Source organism: Opisthocomus hoazin, chromosome 5 (genome assembly GCF_030867145.1).
Source record: "Opisthocomus hoazin isolate bOpiHoa1 chromosome 5, bOpiHoa1.hap1, whole genome shotgun sequence".
NCBI classification, from domain to species: Eukaryota; Metazoa; Chordata; class Aves; order Opisthocomiformes; family Opisthocomidae; genus Opisthocomus; species Opisthocomus hoazin.
The window spans coordinates 85,264,122-85,273,658 of NC_134418.1; the positions used below are offsets into that span (position 1 = coordinate 85,264,122).

At 44.0% G+C, this 9,537-nt stretch overlaps 1 protein-coding gene across 2 annotated transcripts; it reads left to right on the forward strand.

The window, feature by feature from the left end:
* The first annotated feature begins 7 nt into the window (after window positions 1–7).
* On the forward strand, window positions 8–9,510 carry SGCB (sarcoglycan beta). 2 transcript variants are annotated; one of them, XM_075422003.1, is made up of 6 exons: window positions 8–87; window positions 2,860–3,069; window positions 3,981–4,166; window positions 4,279–4,470; window positions 5,683–5,814; window positions 6,689–9,510. In XM_075422003.1, the coding sequence occupies exons 1-6, from the start codon at window positions 64–66 to the stop codon at window positions 6,890–6,892; spliced, it is 948 nt and encodes a 315-aa protein (XP_075278118.1). In that variant the 5' UTR covers window positions 8–63; the 3' UTR covers window positions 6,893–9,510. The 2 variants fall into 2 exon arrangements, with proteins under 2 accessions (XP_075278118.1, XP_075278119.1); XM_075422004.1 differs by having other exon boundaries at window positions 9–87; window positions 2,863–3,069.
* The last annotated feature ends 27 nt before the right edge of the window (window positions 9,511–9,537 follow it).

Below are 9,537 nucleotides of genomic sequence, written 5' to 3' on the forward strand. Positions count from 1 at the left end.
CCCTCCCTCCACGCGCCGCTAGGGGGCGCCCGAGGGCTCCTCAGGAGGAGGAGGAGGAGGAAGATGGCGGCGGCCGCCTCCGAGCAGGTCTGTCCCCGCCGGGACGCGGGCAGGGGGAGGCGGCGGGGCCGCCCCTGCCGGGGCGAGGAGGAGGAGGAGGGAGGGAAGGATGAAGCCGGGGGGCGGCGAGCCCTACGAACACCCGCCCCGCCCGCGGGGCGCTGCCTGGGGGGGGGGCGCCATGTTCCCGGCGGTTGCTGAGGCCGGGTTTGCCGGCCGAGCCCTCGGGCGCGGAATCCCTGACAGGAAAAAATAAAGAATAATCCTTCCCGTTGTAGGAAATAAAGCGTTCCGCGCGGGAGTGTGGCTGTCTTGCGGCAATAGGCACTTCTCGCCGCTAATCGGTGAGGCGGGAGGCAGCTGCCCTATTTATAGGGCACAGCCCTCAGCCGCCTCGTTGGGTATAAATAAGGCTGGAGCTCGGGTTCGGGCTCAGCATCCGAGGTCTGGCGGGGGGGTGGGAGCCGAATCGGGTGTCACTGTCACCCAGACGGAGGGCTCGTCGTTGTCAGCTCCTGCGTCTCCACGGGACTTTGGGCCCGAGTGGGTCTGGAAGCCCAGGCCGCTGAGGGGTCCCGTGGCAGCCCCGTCTCGGTGCCTCAGGAAGCGCTGCCGTTCTGCCTGGGTGCTCCAGCGCTTGTTCCAGCCACCACCGCCTCGACCGTGTGCTCCCAGTCCTGGTTGTCCTGCCTTTTGAGGTGAAAAAAACACACTGGAGATCTGTCTTGCCTTCAGATCCGCTCAAGAACACGTTGTCCTCTCCTGCTGCATGAGATTTCTGTTGCCTTTTCCCCGGAGCGCAGGTCTCTTCTCTCAGTTTCCCTGCCTAGCCAATGCTGAGTTTGTAACATCGTCGAGGAAGCCCTCCGTAAACCTGTTCAGGTCAAGAGCCTTTCTCAGTACCATTTCCTCCTTGTTCAGTCACAGAAGAGAACAGAAGACGGTTTTAACCATTACATCAGTGTTGATGCGTGCAAGTGCAGTAAGCTTAAGGTGCAGCTTCAGCATTCATTTTGGATGAGCAAACCTAATCCCATCAAAACCATCAAACCCCTCCTTTGAAGAACTGAACCCTTAAATAGCAACCTGTTCCATTCAAAGGAGGTGAAACAACATTTTGGACAAAGTTACAAAAATATATCGGAGATTTATTTTCCCTATGAATACCTACAAGAGTTTCTTCTGCGTGTTAATTTGTCACATTGAAAGGATATCCCTTGCAATCTAGTAACTTCAGATGATTAAATTAAAGCTGGGCTGGCCGAGTTCGCTATGCCAGGTTTGAAGCCTTAGAGTATGCTGCATGCAAGTAATAGAAGTTGAATGCAAACCCTGTGCTATTAAAAGTCACTTTAAAACCATATCCACCGCACTCCTTTTGGATAGATTCATTGAGAATCCATCCTGCATTAGCATGGAGGGAATTAAAATCCTGTATATTGGTGACTGAGCTGCAGGATTATGTTCTGTTTTGTCCCCAAGAGGTAAAAACTTGATGAAGTTCTTTGCAGCTGATTTTTCTTACTGCAGCTATGACATTAATGATTCACCTGCCACGCGTTCCCCAGGACTTGGTTTTGGGGCCAGTCTTGTTTAACATCTTTATCAATGATCTGGATGAGGGGAGTGAGTGCTCCCTCAGTCGGTTTGCAGATGACACCAACCTGGGTGGGAGTGTCGATCTGCTCGAGGGTAGGAAGGCTCTGCAGAGGGATCTGGACAGGCTGGGTCGATGGGCCGCGGCCAACTGTATGAGTTTCAACAAGGCCAAGTGCCAGGTCCTGCACCCGGGTCACAACAACCCCACGCAACGCTCCAGGCTTGGGGAGGAGTGGCTGGAGAGCTGCCCGGTGGAAAAGGACCTGGGGTGCTGGTCGACAGCCGGCTGAACATGAGCCAGCAGGGTGCCCGGGTGGCCAAGAAGGCCAGCGGCGTCCTGGCTTGGATCAAGAATGGTGTGGCCAGCAGGAGCAGGGAGGGGATCGTGCCCCTGTACTGGGCACTGGTGAGGCCGCACCTCGAGTGCTGTGTTCAGTGTTGGACCACTCACTACAAGAAGGACATTGAGGGGCTGGAGCGTGTCCAGAGAAGGGCAGCGAGGCTGGGGAGGGGTCTGGAGAACAAGTCTGATGAGGAGTGGCTGAGGGAGCTGGGGCTGTTCAGTCTGGAGAAGAGGGGCTGAGGGGAGACCTTATTGCTCTCTACAGCTCCCTGACAGGAGGGTGTAGTGAGGCGGGGGTTGGTCTCTTCTCCCAGGTAACCAGCGATAGGATGAGAGGCAATGGCCTCAAGTTGCATCAGGGGAGGTTCAGGTTGGATATTAGGAAAAATTTCTTAGCTGAAAGAGTGGTCAGGCATTGGACCAGGCTGCCCAGGGAGATGGTGGAGTCCCGATCCCTGGAGGGGTTCAAAAACCATGTGGATGTGGCACTTCAGGACATGGTTTAGCAGGCGTGGGGGTGTTGGGTTGGAGGTTGGACTTGATGATCTTCGAGGTCTTTTCCAACCTTAATGATTCTGTGATTCTATGATTCTATTGTATCATTGTATAAAAACTGTGTAGAAAAACATGTCTGGAAATACCTGGATTTTAATTTTAGTCATCGCATTAGCAGAGATTGCAGTGGTTGTAAATGTGTCTTCAAAGTACAGAGTGGCAGACTGAAATATAATATTGAATATAATATGTAATATATTCCACTAATCAATTCAAATCTGTGTTTTTTTGCGTACATGTATGTGTGTCATTTTGGTGGATTTACATGCCTTGTAACAGCTAATCCATGCTTGCTATTATAGCAGAGTTCTAACGGCCCGGTGAAGAAGTCTATGCGAGAGAAGGCTGTGGAACGCAGGAACGTCAATAAGGAGCACAACAGTAACTTTAAAGCGGGATACATTCCGATCGATGAAGACCGTCTCCACAAGACAGGCTTACGTGGCAGGAAAGGCAACCTGGCCATCTGTGTGATTGTTCTTCTTTTCATTTTGGCTGTCATCAATCTGATTGTGAGTATAGTACTTAGGCTGTAAGCAACATTAGGATGTATTTCATTTTGACTGTTTATTAGAGAAATAAAACTTCTTCCGGTATGACTGAGAAGGACTTTAAATGTCCCGAAGGAGGTTTCTTATTCTTCTCCTCTCTGTTTTGTTCTTTCATAGTCTGAGCAAGGTTAGATGGAACAATCTGACCAGTTCTGTCATGGTATTTCAGTTATCGTGGTCCCAGCAAGGAACCTACCATTTATGCAACACAGGAGTAGGAACCTTGAAAGCACCTGCTCCATTCACAAAACTCAACAGCAGCAAATGTGCAAAGTGTTGTTAGTGCGGTACAAAGGCACTCGGGATAAACTGTTACGCCAGGAGCATTTTACATCTAGTAACAGAGCTGCACGTGAGCATTGAGAATTAACCAGCCACTGCACTTCAAACCTTCATTGTTGTAACTACTATGTCTTTATTGCTCAATCAATGAGAAGTAATGAATTATTTTTCATGATATAATTATTTTTCATCCATATCAGCTTTCTTATAGCTGAAGAGTAGTACATCCTGAGCTGAGCTACTTTGTTGAGGAAATTTGTTTACCTTATGATACCACAGTTACCCTTAAACAGGAAAAAGATTTAATTACAGACATTATTTAACTTTGAATATATGTATGTTTTTATATATGCAAATTATTTTAGTTACCATTTCAGATGAGTCTAAAAATGCAGAATGCTTTTCATAATTAAAAGTATTCTGATGTTTCCAGTAGGAATTGAACATACTAAAGTAAATACACACCTAAAGCTCACTTAATGACCAGCGTTAATAATTATGTCAAATCAAACATCCATTTAATACTATACTTGTGGTGGGAAGATCCAAACGATCAAAGTAATCTCTGAAAATGTGGGTTTGTCTTTCAGATTACACTGGTTATCTGGGCAGTGATCCGAATTGGTCCCAATGGTTGTGACAGTATGGAGTTCCACGAGAGCGGCTTGCTGCGCTTTAAACAAGTTTCTGACATGGGCGTTATACATCCATTATATAAGAGCACGGTAGGAGGCAGACGTAATGAAGATTTGGTGATCACTGGAAATAATCAGCCTGTAAGTGCCATCGTGAATTGAAAGTTTGCGAGCAGTGCTATGGAATTACGCTCGCGTTATTAATAAGCGTCCTGTTTGCAACGTCATTAACTTAATGACTTTGTTTCTGAAGATTGTATTTCAGCAAGGAACAACCAAGCTTAGTGTGGAAAAAGACAAAACTTCTATTACCAGTGATATTGGGATGGAATTTGTTGACCCACGGACACAGAATACCTTGTTCAGCACAGACTATGAAACTCATGAGTTTCATTTGCCAAATGGAGTTAAAATCTTGAACGTGCAGAAGGCCTCTACAGAGAGGGTATGTCTCTCTTAGCTACTGCTTACTTTTCGTAAAAGCTCGTTACAGAATTGCCATAGCTGTAGAACAAGAAAAAGGTTTACTAATACAATCTTGCAAGCATATTTAGAAATTTGACTAAGCATAGATAAAAATCCCACTCTGATAATGTAAATCACCCTAAAAATTAGAACAGAAGTGAAAACTGGTATCATTAAATGAGTGTAATACCTAGAATACCATGCCAACTAGGCCATTGTGTCGTTTTATTAAGCATTTATCCATTTGTTTGTGCCTAGAGAACTGTTTCAGAAATAAAATTTCTATTAAAAGCTTTTCTGTTTCTAGTAAGGACTAACAAAAATATTACCAGAACTTCATGTATCGTTTTCCTTCTGTTGGAGCTAGACGTTAACACAGTCAGTTTCAGAAGTCTAAGTAAAAGTGTGGAGAACAATTGCATCATTGTAGGAGTTCTGTCCGTTCATGGCTTCTAGGTTAAATAAGTTCTTCTTTCGTTTCTACATTAAATATGCTTTATTTATCAGAAAACTAAAACACCTCAACGTCGGTGTGTGTATATTTAAAATGTTGATCTTATTGTCAGACTAAAATTTCTTTCTTGCATGTCATCACTTGTAATGAAGGCTTTACAGGTAGAGTACAGTGCGTAGTTCTTTTGTATAGCTGTAGTAGAGTAGCATCAGTGGTTTTATGGAGGGTTGAGTGTGCTTTAGGAAGCACTGAGCAGTCCTGTTAAGAATGAAGAGAGTTTAGTGTGCTCTTCTTCATGTTTCCTCTGCAAGGCTAACAGTTAAACAGTATGTTCCAGAAAAAAAAAAAACCTCAAAACTATAAACACAGAGGAGGAACAGATTAAGTGAAAGCAGAGGAGTAAGTTTACATAATCAGTCCTAACAGGAAGCCTGTATTTGCTACAAGTGTTAACTGTCTGTCCCATGAAATTGTCATACGAATTGTTACTTTTATCACAAAAAAGAAAAAAACTTTACATACCTTCCAAATTAAGTAATCCTTGTTTTTAAGTGTGAATGTTGAAAGTAACAAGTGGGCAGAAGCTTCTTAGGCGTAATGGCAGAAAGGCAAAAAGTACATTGAAGTTTTTTATTAAACTGTGTAGCAATATTTTCAAGGCAATTAAAGTTACTTAGACAAACCCAGGTGACACATGTTCATCGGTCTGTAATACTCTTTTTTTGTTCATGTTCTTAGATTACCAGCAATGCGACCAGTGATCTAAATATAAAGGTCGATGGCCGTGCTATTGTCCGTGGAAACGAAGGTGTTTTCATCACGGGCAAGACCATTGAGTTTCGAATGGGGGGTAACATGGAACTTAAAGCAGTAAGTATTTCAAATCAGCATTTTTTTAACAGCTTAGGTTCAAATTCAGGCTGATAATAAATTGATGTAGCTTTGTATGGTTTGACATTTTACATAAAGTAGTCATGCGTAAAAGTTTAGTTGCAGTCAGCGTGTTTAGTAGGATTTTAAAAGGTAGTTTATTACTTTGCTGTTAATTAGTAGTTCAGTAGTTCTTGGGGAACGACGATTTACTACTGTGAAGACACTAAAAACCCACAGTGCAATTAAAGCCAAGCTGTTGGCCTCTGCACTGAAACGAATGCCGAAGGGAATTAATCTCCTCTTGGGAAGGCTTTACTGGGGTCAGCAGCCTTTGCCAGAGGAGCAGAGCATACCGTTCGGAGCGCTGCCTGCTGTGCCGCCGCAGTACGACTCGCCAGCGTTCGTCTGAGGTTTCTGGAGATTGTTAAGATGGCAGGGCGTATGGCATGATGGAAAAGGTTGCAGGAAGTTAAAAAAATAGAGATGCATGCACTTTTATTTCATGTGTGAATGAATTTCATGTATGAATTCAAACACTGATTCCCACTTAATGTCCTTATTTTTAGATTTAATGCATTTGCTGATAGGTCTGTAAAGAGAAATGTCACACTAGTGCTGTCTCTCTCAATATCGATCTGCCACTGGAATAGCAAAGTACATTGCTGACTATAATTGGGAAATTCATGGGCATTATTCACAAATTTAATTTAAAAGTGAAACCTTGTCGTTTGTACTTTTTTTATTCTGTTGATTTCTGCATCCCCGCTAAAGATGTCATTTATTCGTTAAACCAGCTTGTCATTTTCAAAAACAGCCTGCCTTGTTTAAATTAGAAGTTGTACTTTTTTTTTTTTTCCCCCCCTCTTAATAGGAAAACAGCATTATCCTGAACGGAACAGTGATGGTCAGCCCATCGCGTCTGCCAAGTTCTTCTTACGGGGAACAGTTTAATAATGGGAACTGGCTGCGTTTCAAGCTCTGTATGTGTGCAGACGGGACGCTGTTCAAGGTTCAGGTGACAGGTCATAACATGGGTTGTCAGACGTCTGTCAATCCCTGCGGAGCCACGCACTAAAACACAAACATATTTGTATGAAGTAATTGCATGCCTTCAAGGATTTCTGGTTTTACAGCAGTTTCTACTAGCATTTATTACCTAATATTTTTAAGCAAAGGCTGTTACGTTCAGCAGTATTATGTCATCATCCTGTTAGCCGCAGCAGCGGCACTGATTCAGCGAGCTTTCAGTCTACATGCGTACTGAAGTACCTTCCTGAATTGGGATCAAGATATTTAAAGAACATGAATCTTGGCAGCAATCCTGACTGCCTGCAGTTGCCTTTAGAGGAGGTTTTCGTCCTACGTCCCAAGACCTTGAGGGCTGCCAGGAACACAGCTGCGGTCTGGAGTACTTCAACGGAAACGTCGATTTGTTGTGGGAAGTGGATTTGCCTCGGATGGCTGAAGTGGCGGATTTTTGTCTTCATTTCTTGCCAGAGGTTGATATAATAATTTCCCCCAAAATGACGTGGTTTACCGTATGTGCATTGAGAGGAGTAGTGGCAGATTTGCTTTGAAATACTGCGTTATTTCTGCCATATATTCTGATGTAGGTAAAAAAAAATATGCTAGCATAACTGATATTTGCAAAGTGATATAGAGTGTGGAAATGTAACTACAGTTTTGAAATAGTCTTGCGATTATCAAAGGGTTGCTTGAGCTCCCATTCTGTGCAGTTTAGGCATGTGAAGTATTCCTAAAACGTGTTTGTATTAGAAGTACATTTTTAAGGATGTACTTACTATTTGTTCACTACCCAAAAAATGTGTTTTCCGAGGTGCTTTAGTGCGGACAGTATAGGAATCCGTTATTCAACAGGTAATCATCTAAAGCATGGCTGGCGCAGCAGTCTTGGAGATCAGATCTCTTTTTCCCCATAAATGTCAATACTGATGCCTCCCTGAGAGCCTCAGAACTAAATTCTGAAGTTAAACTGCAGGTCTGCGATTCTAAACGTGACGGTGTTGGATCCTGTGATGGCAGGGTGAATGCGCGTGTATCTGAAGTTGTCAGCAGTGAAACTGTGCCTGTGGTGACCTGGGGGCTTATAGAAACGGGTAGAGCTCTGCTTTTGCAGAGGTAAGGTGTTCTGTCCGAAAAACAGACCAGCTCATTGCAAGGTTCCTCCTTCCCCCACCCCACGTGTTTCTTCAGTTTAAAATAGTTTTGATTTGCAGTAGCACCGAGTAACGTTAGCAATGGAGGCCACAAAGGTGACTCTGCAAGTAGCTTTTTGATGAGTTTTTCTACATAAGCGCACACTTCCCTGCCTAAAAGTTGTGCAAATGTTACACATTAACTTCAGAATTGGGCATCTGTTATGGGAAGATAAACTACCTACCCATGTTTGATAGCTCTCCCAGTGCACAGAACTCCACAAACCGTTGGCTCCTGCTGCAACCAGAACTCCCTCTCTAAGGTCCCAGTGCGTGCAGTTGGTTGGAGTCAGCGCGTCCTCACGCAGGGTGTGCACTGGGGGAAGTGATGGCGAGAGGGGATCCTGAGGTCGGGCGTGACGTCACCCGCGAGGTCAGAGGGGTCACGTTCCCCTCACCGCTCGAGGGCAACGCCAGATCTTGGTGCTCAGTGGTCGGTGGGGTTTTGGGGGTGGACAGCAGCGGAGCTGTTCTAACAAACACAGAATAAGCGGAATAAAATGTAGCAAAAGCCATTGAATTCCTCACATTAAAGATTATAGGAAGGTAGTAACATTTTGCATACTGCCTTCGTGAACTTCGTCATTTTACCAGAGTTAATAATGATTAAGCACTTCAACACACATTTTGCTGAAAACAGGCACACATCTTTGCTGCTGGGTAGTGCCTCAATTCGTGTCTGTTATGGTTAAAAGGAGGAAATTAACATTGTTAGAATTTTCACTGTCATGCTAACAGAAGTTTGGTACTATATTTTTATATACATAAATACACACAGGTATAAAAGTACAAGCAGTAGCATCCTCAAAGCTGAAACAGATCTCGAAAATGACAGATTTCAAGCCTCAGGCAAGTGGATGACACACGGAGAGCGTATTAAATCTCTTCTCTGGCTAATACTGACATGCCGACATGGTAGTATTGGATTCTTGTAATTATCCAGAGTTCTTTTTAAAAACACTATGTAACAGAGCTGGAAGGTTTGTCACAAAGGTACTCTTAACTCATGGTCTGGAGAACTGGGTTTGAAGCGTGAGGTTTTTGTCAAAACAAAGCAAAACCCATCATGGAAATACTGAATGAAAGAAATTATCAGCATTTTAATCACTATTTATGTATTGTTAATATATTTTGTTGCTTTCACGACACCATTTGAGAAGTGTTGGCACCACACGTGCCTTGCGTTGTGCACTTGTTTGTTGTTTATCTTCTAACTGCCTACGGTATATTTTTCTATACATATTTAAAACAGCGTGTGGCACATTATTTATTGCAATCCCACAGATGCACTTCAGATTCTGTGTGTTCAAAGTACATTCTCCATGCCCCTGTGTAACATACCCTACGGGGTACGTTGAGGCAGCTGGCATGTGAAGAGCTCTCAGTGTATGTAAAGGCGGTGGTTGTTTCAGTAGGCGAAAGACAATGGAATTTTTAATCTTTGTTTTTGAAATGAAACAATAAATTCTAAGATGCAGCCGTGGTTCAGAAGTGGTGTTTGTAC

Coding starts and splice junctions, on each gene's coding strand:
- SGCB (XM_075422003.1), top strand. CDS start 64: ATGGCGGCGGCCGCCTCCGAGCAG. Junction 3,070..3,980: donor TGGCTGTCATCAATCTGATT/GTGAGTATAGTA, acceptor TTTGTCTTTCAG/ATTACACTGGTTATCTGGGC. Junction 5,815..6,688: donor GTAACATGGAACTTAAAGCA/GTAAGTATTTCA, acceptor CCCTCTTAATAG/GAAAACAGCATTATCCTGAA.